At 45.8% G+C, this 19,000-nt stretch overlaps 1 protein-coding gene across 1 annotated transcript in view; it reads left to right on the top strand.

Moving 5' to 3' along the window:
* IRAG1 (inositol 1,4,5-triphosphate receptor associated 1) overlaps positions 1-19,000 on the top strand; it is a 77,773-nt gene that overhangs the window by 31,941 nt on the left and 26,832 nt on the right. Inside the window, 4 exon segments of the mRNA XM_060175826.1 lie at positions 891-969; positions 13,513-13,648; positions 16,963-17,121; positions 18,229-18,256. Of these exon segments, the coding sequence (XP_060031809.1) occupies positions 891-969; positions 13,513-13,648; positions 16,963-17,121; positions 18,229-18,256 (402 nt within the window).

Here is a 19,000-nt window from a genome sequence, read left to right on the forward strand (position 1 = left end):
CAGAGCAGACCGCTCAAGTGGCTTCTGTCCCGGGGGACACTGAAAATCCATGTTTATAGCTCAAACCACAGGCGTGAAGAGCCGGACCAGGCACTTCCACTGGGGCTGCTGGTGCAGGGCTGACTGACGTGGAGTAGGTGCGGCCTCCCTGCCCTCAGCGCCCTGTCTACCCAGAAGTCTGCTGAGGCCCCAGACTACTTACTGCCTTGGGGGCCTAATTCTCAAGCCCCCTTTTTCTGGAGAGTTTGTTTTAGCTTTTTTTTTTTTTTTTAATTATTGGTTTAAAAATGGTTACAAGATTCTAAGATTATAGGGGTATAGCTCCACACTGCACCCGTCTCCACAGTGCTCGTCGTCTGCAGAGCTTAACGGAAGAGGTGCAGGCCACCGAGGAACGGAGGGAGGGGCTGCCAGTCCTGTAAGTCGCTGTCCAGACGACAGGGCAGGAAACCCCGACTGGCTCAGAACACAGCCATGACGCTGTCGCCAAAGACCACAGCTGACAGCAGCCCCATGCGACTGACAAATGCCTCTCTCATCCCCAGAGCCCTGGCCTTGCTTCCCTTGGTTCTCCAGCTGTCTACAGACAGCGGTCACAGCGCGGCTAGTGACTTATGCGGCCCACAGGCCTATTTACAAAGTGTACCTTGCTAAGGACAACTACTCACTGGAGGACTATGGCACTCACTGAAGGTGAGGCTCCAGGCGTCTCTTTGAGAGCTGTCTCTCCAGAGTCTGTCGATACTCCTTGTGTCATGGTGCCCATCCCCTCCGAGGCTAACTCTCGTGTCTCCCACCTAAGGCTGGTTGATCTCAGAGTCATAGAGTCATAGTCTGAACTCAGGAGAAGCATCTTGCCTGGTATGTGAAATGTCTTTTTCTTAAAATAGGAACACATCCTGATGAGAAATCAGAATTTAGTGGGGCTCAAGCTTCCAGAACTCAGTGAAGCAGCTGAGCAGGAAAAAGGTAGGTGGGGCTGGCAGATGAGCCCAAGGCTCAGTTCTTTCTCACTGGCTTAAAGAAGCGACTATGTAAACACTAGACTTCCTGTCAGGACCTTTGTCCATCCTTGCAGTGTGGACCGGACACAGAACAGACCCTTGGTAAATATTTGCGGATGAATAAATGAATCAGGTCCCTTTCCTGTCCACTCAGTGAACCTCTAAACTGTCCCCCTTCCAACCTGCCCCCATTCCTGGCCCCGCCAGTCATCTGAGCTTTGTTAATCTAGTGAGTCTGGGACAGGGGAGGGAGGGTGACCAAGGCCTGAACTTCTGACAGGGGAGGGGGGGGGGGGTGACCAAGGCCTGAACTTCTGACATCTCCTTTTCCCCTTACACCCAGGAAATCGCCCACATAGAACAGTTCCTCTTTTCAGGACCCCAGAGCCATCTTTTGCTTTCCAATCTGCTGTCACCACAAAGTTCAGACCCCAGTTCTCCCCTCAGAGAAGACTGCAAGTCCCCACCCAGCCAGTCCATCTTCTGAAAACAGCAACGTGGACTCCTGCCTTCCCCAACCCCCTGTCCTGACTCTGCTCTTTCCATGTTTCGGGCGGAGTCCTGACCCTCTGAGGCCTAGGAGGCACACCAGCTCCCAGAAGTCCCCAGGGCCCACCCTCAGCCCCTCTGGAACCTCTACGAGGCACAGCTCTCCCAGGACTGTAGTCCGACTTAAATCCTGCCTCTTTCACTGACGGGCACGGGCAGCCACGTAACCGACCCCCCTGGGCCTGATGCCCTGCCTAGCCCAGCGCGCATGTAAAGCAGGGCCAGCGGTGACTAGGTCAACACTTGTGGAAGTCCCTGCTGCCAAGCAAGCGCGTCTAGGTGTCAGCCATCATTACCCACAGGGTGCAGGCTCCGGAGGGCTCTGTGTCGCGGGCTAGGCCTGCGTCTCAGTCAGTATGTGCTCATCATGGTTCCCATCACTACTAGGCCTGACACGAGTACTCGCTGAGTGAACAACGAGCCACATGAGACGTGGCGGGGAGTTAAGACAGGTCCATAAAGATGCAGCTGACACTGTGAGTGCCCTGAGGTGGCAAAGAGGTGGGTTCCAGCCCCTCCTGACTGTGGCCGGTTGCCTTCTCCACGTCACTGTTCATGCCACACGCCCTCCCCTGTGAACTGCACACTCTGGGTACCTTCAGGTAGTGGGTAAGTCCCATTAGCTCTGGAGTTTTCCTCTGCTCCTCATTTTCTTTCATAGTTCACTAGCTCCTGCTGCTGCTTTGTGTTTATTTTTATTGTGGAATATATACATATATATATTTTAATTTCTTTATTGGGGAATTAATGTTTTACGTGCATAACATTTCCCAGTTTTCCACATAACAGTACAACCCCCACTAGGTCCTCTGGCATCCTTTTCAGACCCGTACTCTTCCCCCCATCCACCCCAGAGTCTTTTGCTTTGGTGCCATACGCCAACTCCAGTTCTGGTTCTACTTGTGTTTTTTCTTCTGATCTTGTTTTTCAACTTCTGCCTGAGAGTGAGGTCATCCCATGGAATATATATATCCTAAAGTGCTGAGCAGACTCAGTGGTCAGCTAGCTCAGTGGTCAGTGATATTGAGTACATTCATATTGTAGCCCACCACCACGAGCCACCTTTAAAAAAACTTTATTATCTTTATTATTTACTGGATAGAGACAGCCAGAAGTTGAGAGGGATGGGGGTGATAGGGAGAGAGACAGACACCTGCAGCCTTGCGTCACCACTTGTGAAGCTTTCCCTCCTCCTACATGTAAGGACTAGGGGCTTGAGCCTCGGTCCTTGAGCAATGTAAGATGTGCACTTAACCAGGTGCGCCACCACTAGCCATCTTTAGAACTCTTGTTCATCCCAAACTGAAGCTGTGGTGTGCACTGAAAATTAAACCTTCCCAGCTCCTGGTAGCTGCTTCCCTACTTTTTGTCTCTGGCTCTGCTGTTCTAGTTCCACACACCATCTGTGCTCTCGTATCTGACTTCCTGCATGATTTTCTCAAGATCCTACTCTCTTCAGCTTAATCATCCTCAATAAGTTGGCTGAAGCATCTTCCACAGTGCAGCTAATTCTGCATCTCTGATCTTCCCAGTACACTGGGCGGGGGGGGGGGGGGGGGCGGCGGCTTTGCTTTTTACACTTGTGGATACTGGAGCCCGCAGATCTGAATCTCAGTCTCATGGGTTTTCCAGCACAGAAGCGATTTTGAAATGTTTGTTTCAGCTGGATTATGTTTCAGGGAAATGGATCCACAGTAGGCCAGCATGTGGGGCCAGGGAAGCAGAGCTGCTGTGGCTGGAGGCAGTAGGAGGTCTGGCGGGCGCATGTGGCTGACCTTGCCCCCCACCTCTGCATCTTCAAGGTCACTCTCCCTTCACCTAACACCCTGGTCTCTCTGCAGTAGCTCACCTCCCCCTTTGGCACATGCCCCTCAACCAGACTGCTCTTCCTCTCCCCTTCGCCTGATGGGCTCCCTCCCATATAGTCTGCAGAGAGCTTCTCCAAAGTCCCCCTTTTTAGGGCAGGCTTTCCCGCACTTCCAGATCCTTTCCCTTCTCCAAGATGACAAACTTGCAGAGGACAGAGGCGCTGGCTTTGCTCAGTGGTGTAGCCCTAGACCGACTCCCCTGCACAGTGAGCACTGAGGAGACACCGAATAAAGCGTGAACTCCCCTCCACCTTCTAAGACAGCAGTCACAAGGATAGACAAGTCACTGGACTGCCAGGCCTTTAAAGAACATGGACATCTAGGAACGGGGTGGGAGCCAGGGCAGGTTTCTGGGAGAAGCAGCTTTGAGCCAAGGAAGAGAAGGGCATCCCAGCAGAGGGAAGGCAGAGCAAGAGCAAGCCCACACAGCCCAGCACCTTGTCGCGCTCAGCCTGGCACAGACGGGGCAGGCGGATACATGTGTTCCAAGTATGGACTGTAGCAGAGGTGTGTGTGTGTGGGGGGGGGTGGGTTGACACTGTTCAAAAAGGGTGAAAGTTTTAAGGGCCGATTAGTGAGTTTGAACTTCATTCAGGAACACTTGGAAGACCGGAGGAACTTTTAGGCAAATAAATATCTACATCAAAACTGGGTTAGGGGGTAATTCTTCTGGAGAGATTATGAAAATTGGCTTGAAGCAGGAGGCTGAATGTGGAGAAAGCAGACAAGCCGGCATGACATTATCCTGAGGAGAGGTGATGAGGCCGGACTGAGACGGACAGGTCAGAGAGAGCTCTTCGGAGGTCCACTGGGCAGGACGCAGTGAAAGGATAGGGCAGGGGGAGAGACCAGGAGGACTACCAGTTGTCTGCAGCACCCAGGGGCTGAAAGCATCACTCGTCAGGATGGAAAGCACAGGAGGCAGCTCTTGCTGGGGTCTGGGACTGAACATGGTGGATGTCCACAGAGAAACTGGGCTGCCTCCAGGCAGCCTGCCAGGCCTAGCTCAGTGTTCTGTCTCTGCCATGAGCTAATTGGGACCCTGGAGAATTAACTTGCTGAGCCTCAGTTTCTCAGCTGGTAGCTTCCTCCCAGGAAACGAGCTTGGCAATAGTTGGCAGGACTGTTGTAAGAATGAATGAGAATCGAATGCATAGTTGATGTTCAGTAAGTAGTGGCTGTTGACCTGGCTTTATGACTCTTATCCAGGCATCAGTGTCTAGGAAATACCTGGGTATAGGAACCTGGATGGGGAGAGAAGTGTGAGCTGGGACTATGGAGTGCACTGCATGGGCAGCTCTTCACACACCCTAGTCTAGGCTCGGGACCCAGAGCCTCAGGCAGGGGAGACATCTCACTGAAAAGATGGATTTGAAGAAAGTTTATTTCCAACTAATAACTTTGATGTTTTGGGGGTCACCCTGGTGTTCAAGTCTAACCAGAACCCCCCAAATCACTATTCCAAATCCCCAACGCTGCCAGAAACTATTTCTTTCATTGAAATGAGTTAGTATAAGCAGATATTTAAAAATAACTTTACTGGCCACCAGGTGGTAGCACAGCGGGCTAAGGCACATGGTGCAAAACGCAAGGACGGGTTTAAGGATCCTGGTTCAAGCCCCCAGCTCCCCACCCGCAGGGGAGTCACTTCACAGGCGGTGAAGCAGGCCTGCAGGTGTCTGTCTTTCTCTCCCCCTCTCTGTCTTCCCCTCCTCTCTCCATTTCTGTCTTATCCAACAACAATTACAAGAATAACTACAACAATAAAACAACAAGGGCAACAAAAGGGAATAGTTATAAAAAATTACAAAAAATAAATAACTTTCCTATTTTTATTTTGAGAAGCTCATGTTCTTTATATAAATTCCAGTTATTATTATTTTTTTAAATATAGGGCCAGTGGTGACATACCTGACTGACAGCACACATTACTATGCACAAGGACCAGGGTTCAAGCCCCCAGTCCCCACCTACAGTGGGGGAAGCTTTCTGAGTGGTAAAGCAGTGCTGCAGGTCCCTCCTCCTCCTCTCCCTTCCTCCCTCTCTCTCTTTTATCTCTCTCCTACTCCCCTCTCAAATTTCTTTCTGTCCTATCAAGTAAAAGGAGAGAGAAAGACACAGAGAGAAAATGGACACAGACACCAAGCCCCAGGGAAAACCCTGGTGGCAGTAAAAACAACACACACACATACACCACACATACACGCACATGCACACACACACACACACACACACACACACACACACACACAGAGGTTTGCGAAATAGCTCACTTGTACAATGCTCTGCTCTGTCATGTGAATGACCCAGGTTCAAGCCTGGCCCCCACTGCACTGAAGGAAGCTTTAGTGTTGTGGTCTCTTTCACAATCTCTCTGCCTCTCTATAAAAAAAGGAAAAAAAAAAGACTGTGTGTAAAAGAAGGAAACAAAAATGATATAAACCAAATATCCCCTTCACAAATACAGAAGGAATGGTAGAAGGAGAAATATTTTGTAAGCTATATTGCTTTTTAAAACTAAAAATAGCTGGGGGGGCCAGGTGGTAGTGCAGTGGGTTAAGCACACATGACGCAAAGCTCACAGATGGTTGTAAGGATCTGGGTTCGAGCTCCTGGCTCCCCACCTGCAGGGGAGTCGCTTCACAGGTGGTGAAGCAGGCCTGCAGGTGTCTGTCTTTCTCTCCCTTTCTCTGTCTTCCCCTCCTCTCTTGATTTCTCTCTGTCTTATCCAATAACGACAGCAATGACAACAACAATAATAACAACAACAACGATAAACAACAAGGGCAACAAAAGGGAAAAAATAGCCTCCAGGAGCAGTGGATTTGTAGTGCAGGCACCGTGCCTCAGTGATTAACCCTGGAGACTAAAATAAAATAAAATAAAATAAAATAAAATAAAATAAAAATAGCTTTGATATATAAATTTTGAAATAAAATACATCTTTTACTTTCTTGAAAATTAAAAGGTGTTTTAAAATAAAAATTTTCGAAATCAAATTTAAGAGAAGTGAAACTGTGGGACTTGCTGAACTCTGACAATTGCTTCCTCCAAACAAAAGAGATTAGCTTTTAGAAGTTTAAAATATATATTATGAAATGTATGAAGGGTTTGGGGCCACTGAGGTGCTTTTTGCCTTGCCTGCTTCAAATCCTGATGAGGACTGACTTCCTGCCACATTTCTCCCCATTGGAGTATTTCTGCCTACCTTTCCATCTCCACTTACACAGTGCTAAGTTATTATTATTATATCGTCAGACTGCGACTTCTTTCACTTTTAATTCATGATGAAAAGTGGGTTACAGGACTGTAAGATTACAGGACACAGCTCCACACTGCATCTACCACCACAGCCATGTGTCCCCACTCCCCACAGTTCTCACAAATGCTCACAGTTGTTGCTTCTGCTCTGTCGCAATTTCTCTAGATCCCACATGAGAGAGACGAGCAGTCACCTGTCACTAACATCTAGGTGGCTTCCATGCTTGGGACACAGGGGTGCCTATGTCTCTGTGAACTACTGTTTGCGAGTCTTTTGGATAAATGCCCAAGAGTGGGACTGCTGGATCATGAAGTAATTCAGTTTTCACTCGTTTAAGGACTGCCCATCCAGTCCTCCAAAGGGGCTGCACCGTGTTATGTCTCCACTGATACCCCCAGCAGCGGAGCATGGCCCCTTTCCCTCTTTCACTCCACCTCGCGACACATGCCGTTTCCCATTTGGTTGATGTAGGCCATTCTCACAAGCATGAGTGGAGTCTCAATGCAGCTCCACCTGCATCTCTCTAATGAGCAGTGAAGCGGAGCGTTTCTTCCTGTGTCGGTGGGGCTCGCGTGTCGCTTCTTTAGCAGACAGAACACTCAGCTCTTTGCAGGGCCATAGCATGCGCACCCCACTCTGCAGCCGCCATTTCTAACAGGAACGAGGATTCAGTCCTCACCCCTCCTCCTCCTCCGACTCATGTGAGTCTGTCATTTTATATCTTGCCTGGCAAGATTCGCTTTCTAAAGATTCCTGGTTTTCTTTAATGTTGGCAGAGTTTCGTGAGAGTGGGAGGACAGAGCCTCACTCCCACACGTGTGATGCCAGCCCTCGGGAGTCTCCGCAGTGAATGTCCTGCTCGCCGGCCGAGTCACTCCCCACACTATAAGACAGTAAACCTTGCATAAAGATTTTTTTGCTCTGATTGCTAAATTAAGGCCGATTTATTAACTTTAGTCGAATTTCATTATCAACTAGAATAGTTTTCCTAGAAGGGGCCTGAAGTGTTTTGTTCCTTAAATTCCAGCATGCTTGGAAAAGTCTTTAGGGGCCAGTGGTGGCACATGCACTACCATGCACAAGGTCTGGGGTTTGAACCCCGGCTCCCCACCTGCAGGGGAGACACTTCACAAGCAGCGAAGCAGGTCTGCAGGTGTCTCTCTTTCCCTCTCCCTCTCTATCTCCCCTTCTTCTCTCAATTTCTCTCTCTGTCCTATCTACTAAAAAGGAAAGTCTGTATTTCTGTGGGGGGGTGGTTAATGGTTTACAGTACAATTTTTGGTACATGGGTAAACTTTCACATCTCACCATGACAGGTGTCTGCACACACTCTCAGCCCCAGCCCAGGTCCTCCTCCACCATCATGCAGCAAGACCCCAAACTCTCCTGAACCCCCTCCCTCCCCTCTCCCCCCTCTCTCCCTAGAGTCCTTTGCTTGGTGCAGTACACCAAACCCAGCTTGTGTTTCCCCTCTGGTCTTGCTTCTCAAGTTCTGATCATGAGTGGGACCACCCCATCTTCACCCTTCTCCTTCTGGCTGACCCCGCTTTAACATGATTCCTTCAAGCTCCATCCAAGATGAGGGGAAGAAGGTGACTTCATCATTCTTAATAGTACACACACACACACACACACACACACACCATCTCACAACTTTCTTAACCACTCATCTATTGTTGGACACCTAGGTTGCTTCACAGTTTGGGCTATTATAAATTGAGCTGCTATGAACACAGGTATATACAGATATTAAAGAACTGTTAATTCTTGGTGTGTAGATTTTGTAGATGCAGCACTGCATTCAGTGTTGTGGAGACAGAAGCTCACGCCCACATCTCTTGCTATGGAAAGTTTCTGGTTTCTGTGACAATATTTGGAGAAGCATTTATTTGTCCCTATCTTTTTTTTTTTTTAATGTAGTATACTCTTTCAACCTGCAAGCTCAACTTTTCCCCCAGTTGATATTTTTTTTATCCCGCTATGTCTTTGAATATTTTCTTTGTTCTTTTGTTTCAGCCACTGCTTGAGAGACATCTGAGTCTACAGATTTCTTATCAGAGTCTTAACTGCAGTTCCATTATTCCTTCAGTATTTCAATCCTTCCCTCCTTCCTTTCATTTCTTGTGCTCATCTCAACATTTCTCATTGTCTTTGTCTTTTTTTTTTCTCCGCAACACTGCTCAGCTCTGGTTTATGGTGGTGCTGGGAATTGAACCTGGGACTTTGGACCCTCAGGCATGAGACTCTCTTTGCAGAACCATTATGCTAATTTACCCCACCTCTATCACTTGGCTAACTACCTACATTTGAGAATTATTTTGATTTCTTCATACTTAAAATATACTGGCTCCAAATTTTATAGCCTCTTACTCGGTTCTGTTGATTTGCTCTTCCATTTGTTTCCTCAGTTGGTAGACTTATTCCATCTTTTGGTGATCTTTTCATCTCACTTTTGATTTTCTGTTTAAAATTTTTTTCAAGTCTTAATTTCTACTCCTGCCAAAATATGGTGTGCCTTTTGCATGAATGCATTTCCATGTGCTTCTCGCGGCGTTTTGTCTGCTGTCTAACAGCTGTCTCCTGCATGCCTTTCCTCCTTTCCTTCTCTCTTGACTGCAGTATTTTTAAATGTTTTATTTGTATTTATTTTTATTTTTTTATTTTTTTTTAAATTTTATTTATTTATTTATTCCTTTTGTTGCCCTTGTTGTTTTATTGCTGTAGTTATTATTGATGTCATTGTTGTTGGACAGGACAGAGAGAAATGGAGAGAGGAGGGGAAGACAGAGAGGGGGAGAGAAAGACAGACACCTACAGACCTGCTTCACCGCCTGGGAAGCGACTCCCCTGCAGGTGGGGAGCCGGGGGGCTCGAACCGGGATCCTTATGCCGGTCCTTGTGCTTTGCGCTACATGCGCTTAACCCGCTGCGCTACCGCCCGACTCCCTATTTTTATTTTTTACTATCTTTATTTATTGGATAGAGACAGCCATAAATCAGAGGGAAGGGGTGATAGAGAGAGACAGAGAGACACCTGCAGCCCTCCTTCACCACTCACAAAACTTTCCCCCTGCAGTTAGGGACTGGAGGCTGGAACCGGGTCCTTGCGCACTATAATACGTGCGCTCAACCACGTGTGCCACCACCCGACCACAGTATTTTTTTAAGTCGTCCTGTTGTTTGTCTTCATTCTGTCTCTTTTTAAAACTTATGTATTAATGAGAAAGGAGAGGAGAGAGAGAACTGGAGGATTACTCTGGTCCATGTGATGCCAGGGGTTGGACTTGGGACTCATGCTCGAGAGTCAAACACTTTATCTACCGTGCCACCTCCTGGGCTGCCTTTTCTTCTCTTTTCTTTTCTTTCCTTTTCTTTTCTTTCCTTTTCTTTCTTATTTATTTATTTATTGTTGCTCTTGTTTTTATTGTTGTTGTTGTTATTGATGTTGTCGTTGTTGGACAGGACAGAGAGAAATGGAGAGAGGAGAGGAAGACAGAGAGGGGGAGAGAAAGACAGACACCTGCAGACCTGCTTCACCGCCTGTGAAGCGACTCCCCTGCAGGTGGGGAGCCGGGGGGACTCGAACCGGGATCCCCACACTGGTCCTTGCACTTGGTGCCACGTGCGCTTAACCTGCTGTGCTACCGCCCACCCGACTCCCGTCTCCTTTCTTTTTGATATGGATATTTCTACCTGGATTCCCTCTTTCCCTAGATGTATAAAGTAGTTAATTTTCGCTGACTTCTTCATACCTTATCTAAGATTTCTGTCTTCCTCACAGCTGCACATCTGAGTGAGCGCTGGGTCATTTGTGACTGTTCTGCTACTTCTTGGATGGCGAGGGAAAGGGGAGGTTCAGACAAAGTTGTGGAGAGTGGTGCTGGTTCCAGCTCTTTTTTTCTATAACTTTGTTCATCATCCAACACGTGAGCTCATTGTCCCAAACGGAATCATACCTTCTTCTGTTGGGTAGAGAGTAGTGAGTCATCAACTACCCAAATGGAATCACGTCTTCTTCTGTTGGGTAGAGAGTAGAGAGTCAACTACCCAAATGGAATCACGTCTTCTTCTGTTGGGTTGAGAGTAGTGAGTCATGAACTACCCCACTCATCCAGGGCAGAATCTATTTTCAGTGTCTATTTTCAGAACTCGTCCCGACTCTTCCCAGCAACCCCTCTCACTCCCCTGCCAAGCACAGGAAGGAAAAGGTGGACATAATCTAAGGAGTGTGGTCTTCACACTCTCTTCAGAAGTGGAAGGTCAGCAACTGGATGGGGGATTTCCACGTGTCTGTTGCGACTCATTCTCCCAGACAAGCTTGTTACACATATTGTCTTTTCTGTCTTGCTTTCTGACAAACCTCCCATACTGCTTGAGCTAACCAGCTCTTGTAGAATATTGTGCAATCATTCTGTTTTCCCTCTCTCCTCCTCACTACTGAGAAAATCAAACCCTACACAGACCTTCCTTCTTTTTCTTCTCCTTCTGTTCTTCCTTCCTTTCTTTCACTATGTTACTGTGGCAGAATGGAACGCCTATTAACACCCCCCCCCCCCCCAGTCTACTTCCCTTCCCATTCTATGATGATGTATTTTGTTTAAAGTTTTTCTCTCACATCTTCCTTTCTGTCTTGTCGTTGTTTTGTTCTTTTTTACCAGAGCATTGTTCATTTCTGGTCCATGGCAGTGTGGGGGATTGAACCTGGGACTTTGGAGCCTCAGGCATGAGAGTCTCCTTGCATAACCATTATGCTTTCTACCCCACCCCCATTTTCCTTTCTGTATTGATTCTTTTTAAAAATATTTTATTTATTTGTATTAATGAGAGGGATAGGAGGAGAGAGAAAGAACCAGATATCATTCTGGTATATGTGTTTCCAGGGATCAAACTCAGGACTTCATGCTTATGAGTCAAGTACCTTACCCACTGCACCACCTCCCAGACCACTCTGTATTGATTCTTTGAGGGAAGAAAACATTATCAAAATTAGAAGTGCTATATTTATTCCCGGTAAATTCTGTCTTTTTTTTTTTATGGTTGCTACATTTAAAGATGATTGCCTTTTTTTGTATTTGAGGCTTAGTTTGGGTTAGTTTTAAATGTTTGTGTTGTTTGGGATTGTTTCTTCAGTCCAACAGTTCTGCCATCACTGTTCAGGCATCCATTTTGACAAAAGCAGAAGCCCTAACTCCTCTCTCTCTCTCTCTCTCTTCACCCAGGGGTTTTTCTATGGCTTTTGCTTATTAAATTCTGTGTGGCTCTATCCATCAAATACTTTTCTCAAGAATCCACTAATTATGCCTGCTAATTGCAGTGGGAATATATAAGGGTAGAGGGACCACATTTGGAAATGTCTGAAAGCAGTAAGTGACAGGCCAGACCCCAACAAGTGATTGGTAGCTGAGAGAATATCTACTCCAGTTTTATATCCAAGGAAAGACCACTGGCTGTCTGGTCTCTGACAAATGGCCTTTTGCACTTTGCTGAAATACTCTGAGCACCAGACACACTCAAGTATTAGGCATTCTTTATCTTGACTCAAATGAGGCCTGCTGTTCTCTCTGCACATTGTCTCTTGATGAGCAGACAGTTACATCTATACTCCTGACACCTGGGTTAGTCACAATTCTGGAGAACGACCGAGCAAGTTGGAAATGTGCTAGGTCAAAATCCATTAGACACAGTAAAAGATGGGTGACTATAAAGTCCTGCGTACAAATGCAAAGTGACTATTTGTACAGAACGAGAGAATCTGATTTGGCTCGAGTAAAGAGATCTGAGGCTTTTAACCTAAAACGTACTGAGCGACTCTTAAGGCATAGCAAATCCATGTTGCTTGACTCACAAGCATCAATACCTACTCTGCTCAGATCTGTTTCAAGCATACGTGGGCCTCTGAGACGGCACTAATCAGAATGTGCTCAGACAGGGCGAGGCCCAGAGAAAAGGTCCATCGTGAGCAGCTGGAAAGACGAAGCCAGAGTCGGACAAGCACAAGAGCTGTCTTCAAACAGGAGAAAGATTTGTGCGAGAGAATGTAGCTTATTTTTTTGTGCTTTCAGATCACAGACCCAGGATAGTTCTGGGGGGGTGACAAAAGACTATTCATTCCGTTCTGTTGACTAGGAGGTAGTAATAGAAAGATCTGAAGAAAAATGATTCTGTTTCTCTCATCTTGGGGATTTTACCATTGCTAGATATTCAAACCATGTGTTTTTTTTAAATTGAGGTGAGCTATGTATAACAAACAATTTGCTATTTCCATAATTTTTAAGTATACAGCTCACTCAGTGCAGTAGGAGATATCTGCAAACAATCCAATTAGCTTTATCCTGAAAAATCTGTTTGTCTTCCGAACACAGGAGTGCTTGTATCTTTGTAGAACAAGGATGAGGGAACTTCTGAACCCATTTGAATTAGAATAGGCAGGTACAGGCCTTTCAAGATGGCTGCCAAAGAGGGGACTTTCCCAGACAATATCTCCAAATAGCCAGCCACTTCCAGCTCCCAGATACCAACAGGAGCCTGATCAGTACTGTGGAAAACACTGGAAAAACAGAATTTGACACAGAGAACTAAGGTCTGGGCCTGGCTGTGCTGTTTATTAGTTCTGTCACCTAAGTAAGTTAAACTTGCTATGTGTTTTTTTTTTTTCAATAATAAAGTGGGATGATTAAGTCCTAGCTTACTGGGTCACTGTGAGGTTGGAATAGCAGTTGTAAAGACCCTGGCCTGTAACTGAGATCGCACAGATATCACAGTTCTTTCTCACACTCAGAGCAAATCACTAGCATTGCCATTTTGTAAGCAAACGCTCCCCCTCCTCCAGGGGTCCCTTCTGAACTTTCCCCAGCTGCTGCTGCTGCTGAAGAGGAAGAAGAGTCAAGCTGCGGCCTGGATGTCATGCCCAACATTTCTGACGTGCTGCTGCGTAAACTGCGGGTCCACAAGTCTCTCCCTGGAAGGTAAAGTTAGGGGTGGGTTGCAGAAGTCCCATACTAGGTAGCCCCTGTGTTACATTCAAGAAGAGCCACAGAGGATGACCAGTGATGATGCTTGATCCCGGAAGGGTCAAGGTCCAGTGGTCCAGACAAAAGTGGCATTGAAGGGCCTGGCTGGGGAGTTTCAGCTCCACTAGAAGGCGGGGTTCTGGCTAGTGGCTACCCTGCATTGTGCCAGTAGCCATCAGTCTGACCACCAAGTTGGCCTCCTTGGTGCTGAAGTCAGGAGGGCCTAGAAACACAGACCCTTTGTTTGGCCCAAGGCACCAAGTTTTGGCTTGGGATTTGAGATAGATGGTCACACAAGATACTTCCTTCAAATAGAAGGAAGCTAGACTTTCAAGATTGTTTTCCTTAGCAGAAATACAGACAATGTTATATACTAGTTTTACTCTGAAGGAGTTAGCTTCATGTTCTATGTATATTATGTGAACAGAGATTAAACCTCACCAAGAAGAGCTCATGGAGTCAGCATGTAGATTAAGTAGAAATAGTACCCTAGAACCTAAATGATACATATGATCAGTAGCTGGTTAATAATAATGCAAAGGGGTAAAGTGCCCAAGGGTAAAACATCAGTAGGAGTAATAAGTAGTGGCTTAATCGAAAAAATCATGTACTACCTATTAATGTGGTTGGTCGGGCAGAGGACTTTCGTCCCTGAGACTTCAAGTGCTCGTGTTCAGTTCCTGGCACCATCAAAACCCGAGCTGAGAAGCCTCTGATTAAATAAAAAAGGAAGTGAAAAGGCAGCTCATAGAACAGGAGGAAATGTCTGCAAGCCACACATCTACCTAGGGAACTTATTTCCATGACCTGTGCACTTTCATAACGTGATAAAAAGACAACCATCTTTTTAAATGAGTAAAGGATTTCAGTAGATATTTCTTCAGAAAATATATTTAAAAAAAGAAAAAGAAAATCTATGTAAGGATTCTATAAGTACATGAAAAAAGATGATCACGTGGAAAATTCAAGTCAAAGCCATCCATAATGAGGTATTATTTCACAAACAGAAGAGCGAGTTTAGGGAAGATGGACAGCAACGAACTTTGGTCAGGATGTACGTACTGTAATCCTCAGTAACATGGAGCAGCTACTATGGGCTGGCAGTGCTTCAAAAAGTTCAATATAGAATGGCTGAGCAACCCCATACCTAGGTGTATAGCAAAAAGAATGAAAATGCACACATGCACACATGCGCATGCACACACGCGCATACACGCACACACGCACACACGCACACACACACACACACACACACACACACACACACACACACACACTGTGCACGACTGTTCAACAACAGAATTATTCATAAGCACCTCAAGGCAGAAACAGTCATTTTTGCTGATGGTGATGAATGGAGAAACAGAATACGGTATGTCCACACAGTGGAATATTCAGCCACAGAAACGAAGTGCTGATACATGTTATCACGTGAACGAACCTTGAAAACACTGTGCTAAGTGAAAACAAACAAACAAACAAACAAGCCAGTCATAAGAGACCATGTGTATAATTTCACTTAAAAGCAATATCCAAGGGAGTCGGGCGGTAGCGCAGTGGGTTAAACGCACGTGGCGCAAAGCGCAAGGACCAGCGTGAGGACCCCCACCTGCAGGGGAGTCGCTTCACAGCTGGTGAAGCAGGTCTGCAGGTGTCTGTTTTTCTCTCCCCCTCTCTGCCTTCCCCTCCTCTCTCCATTTCTTTCTGTCCTATCCAACAATGACAACATCAACAACAACAATAGTAACTACAACAATAAAAAACAAAAAGGGCAACAAAAGGAAATAAATATTAAAAAATAAAAAAGAGTATCTTTCATGAAATATGCATGTTATTTCAACAAAGTTGTTTCAAAAGTAAGTGGAGCGAAAGGAAAAGTGCAGTGAGAGCAAAGGCCCTGAGGCCACAATGAGGTGACTGGGCTCTAAGAGCAGAGTGTGCTGCAGAGCAAAGCTCCCCAAAGGAGAGCAAAACAGAAACATATCTGTGGTTAGCAGCTGATGAAAGGCTAACTTTCACAGAATACCCAGTCGGGGGGCAAGGTTCACGAGTGTCTGTAACCATTTAACAATATGTACACGCTGTGTATGGTAATTAAGAGTATGTGGGCTGACTCACAGAGGAAAGGGCCAGATGGGTGGGGTCACGACAGTCACTGTAAGTGTCAAACATCCCTGCAGTTGTTTATCTCATGCTCTGTACTCAGCTGACTTGATGGCCATGATGGCTCATCCTGACAGGAAGGCTCTCACAGTCCCTTGCGAGGGGTGAGAACCAGCACCTCGCAGAGATGGCTGACCCCTACCTTTGCTCTTGGGGTCCCTCCACACCCGTCACAGAGAGGAAGCTGTGTTTCCTGAGAATCTTATCGATGGTGAGCTTTATTGCCAAGACCAGTGACGTTGGTGGGATCCCACCCCAGCACAGGAAAGGGCCCCTGCATTATTTACGTTGTCTGAGTTGCAGAATGGGGCCAGAGTTTGTCAACAGTAAGAGAGGCAGAAGTAGCAGCAGCAAATCAGAAGGCTGTACAGATAAAAGGATTGTTGTCTGTAGGAGTTACACAGTGAGAAACCCTGCAGAATATGCAACTTCTCTGCTCAGTGTTTCCTGTCTGCCTGAAGATGAGAGCTCTGGCCAGTCTGTTCACCTTTTATTGTTCTTTGGTTCACTTACACCCTTGTCACAAGTGAAGAAGGTCACCTTTTGCAGACCTGACTAACCCTGAAACATTTATAATGGCTACTCAAATGTGAATATATATTACATGTGCTTTCTTAAGTCCTTAACAACAAGCCTACGGCCCAGCTGTAATAATAGCTAGCATCTCCCGAGAGCCTGCAAGATGTGATGTCAGTATCTATGCGCATGGGCACTTTTATGCATACCTATGCTTGCACAAACACACAAGCAGATGTTACACACATGTGAATTATATGTACACATTTATACACATATGTGTACAAATATTCATTAAACTCCTACAAGGTAGATAGTATTCTCATCTTGCATATGAGAAAACTGGGACTTACAAGAGATTCAATAATTTGTGTGAAATCATGACATGGTAGTAGAGACAAGGGTGGAGGATGAACACCAGAATCTGATATTTTTCACCACAATTAGTAGGAGGTCAACATCTGGCTGCATATCTCAGAGGATACTGAGCTCACACAAAGGATCCCTTCCATCTCATCAGCTGCGTATTCCATTCAAGGAGATACACGGCCTGCTAGTCTTTCACTGTAGTTTTTTTTTTTTTTTCACAGTGCCCCTCCACTCACTGAAAAGGAAGTTGAGGTAAGTGATCTCAATACTTTACGAAATTTAATGCCTGGCTTTGACAGGGGCTATTCAAAGCATTCCCTACTCCCATCCCTGCCCCAACAATCTTACAAAAAAGAAAGAGTGACTAATGGACATCCATAGCCAGCCCTAATGAACTGCTAAGCTCCACCAGCCCAGTTGATAGAAGATTTTGACAAATTTGGTTTTAGATGAGAAAGTAGTTGTTAATTCCACTTTCTTTCAAGAATTTTGTTCTTTAAAAGTAAGACTTAGACATGTAAAATCAGTTGGGAGGGGTGAATATTTGAATTAGATTTATTAAAAGTTGGTCAGTTTTCAAGTTCCATGAACGGGTTCAGAGGAAGAGGCCTCCCTCCTGAAGGTCTCAGACATAAGAAAGCTAGTTCAGCTAAAGAGGGAGGCTGTGGTCTCACTCTCCCCTGATTCTTGCGTATTCCCCTCGAGTACTTCCTTGTCTCCATAAAGGTGTCGTACCAGTGGGTGTACAGAGTGAAGTGAGAGACATTTATCTGTGCTCCATTCTGGTAACGGTGTAAAAGGACAAGGAGAACGCATAAAAGGGGAGGTGGAGAGGACATCTGGATGAGCGTTAGCTGGTTTCCAAGGCAATTATGTTGGAATTGGTAAGAAAGGAGTAAGAACATGCCGGTTCCATAATTTCTTCCTGTGGGGAGAATGAAAGATTTTATAGTCTTCGTAGAATTCTTTTATTTTATTTTATTTTTTTGCTATTGGTAACAAGAAAATGAACCATAGGCAAGACAATGTGAAATACTGTCACCGAAAGTAAGCTTATATACAGACACTGCACCCACAGTTCATAATACACTCAGATCTGCCCTCTCAGCTGCTCTTCCTCCCAACTCTGAGAAGCCACTAGAGCAGGAACTGAAATGAAGCAGGAAATTGCATGACTAAATATCTGCAAAGTTCCCAGACTTAGGACGTCAAAGAATCAAGTTCTAGACCCAAATGTTCCAACTGAATCCAGGGTTCTTATGCCCCACTGCCACTGAGGAGACAACATAGGTAGGAACATGAAGCACTGGGCACTGGCCACATGCTTAACTGGACTGACACTGGCCAGTGACCCACCCACCAGAACTGGCACAGATGGGTCACAGCTCTTGCCCTCAGACATACACTGAAACTGGTGCTCAGCAAGTAAAAGTCACGATGTATTGCCTATGGAGAAATGTGTCGTGACTTTTCCAACAACCCAATAGCACAGGCTTTGGTCTCAGACAGCCCAAGGTGAATACTGTTAAATCTTGGACTTAGTAGGACTTTGCAGACTAAATCCACTACTAAAGTTAACGACCTCTCTATTCTCATTCTCTCTACCCCGAAAGTGGATGTCACTTCCTATCCTAGAAAGTCACTGTGGAATCCTGAGCTAAAGCACGTAAGGCTAACAACAGTGCTAGCATCCAGCAGCTTCTGAATGAGAAGCAGCTTTGTTACTGAGCAAGTTTCAGGGCCTTCTGTTCTGTCTAGAGATCACCTGCCTGTGGTGGAGCATGTTATATGAACTTCAAAAGCACAGGCAGAGGTAGCTTGACCTGCAGAGTATCGGGCAGGACAGACAAGGGCCGTGAAAATGAAGGCCACTGCTTGCTTCCTGTCTAGAGACCATCTGCCTATTTCTCCTCTCCAGTAATTTCCCGTTATTCCAAGAACTCCATATCTGATCAATAGCACCTTTCAAAGTTCACTCGTGCAGGCTACATTTTTTTGACATGGAATATTTATTGGAGAAAGCTTCTAATAGAATTATACCTGGCCTTGTTTACTCTCCTGACAGCTTCTAAAGCTGCTTTCAGTGTAAAAATACTTAGGCAAGATATTGGATGAAAATTGTACTTAAGTCAAATAGACTTGATTTTCTTTCTTTTTAAATAAGTGAGACTCATGTGAAACTTTCCAAGTTCTCATGCAATAAATCCTAATGTGAATCCAAACCGCTTACACAATCAAGCTTCACTGGCCTGAGTTTAT

This window comes from Erinaceus europaeus, chromosome 17 (genome assembly GCF_950295315.1).
Source record: "Erinaceus europaeus chromosome 17, mEriEur2.1, whole genome shotgun sequence".
NCBI lineage: Eukaryota > Metazoa > Chordata > Mammalia > Eulipotyphla > Erinaceidae > Erinaceus > Erinaceus europaeus.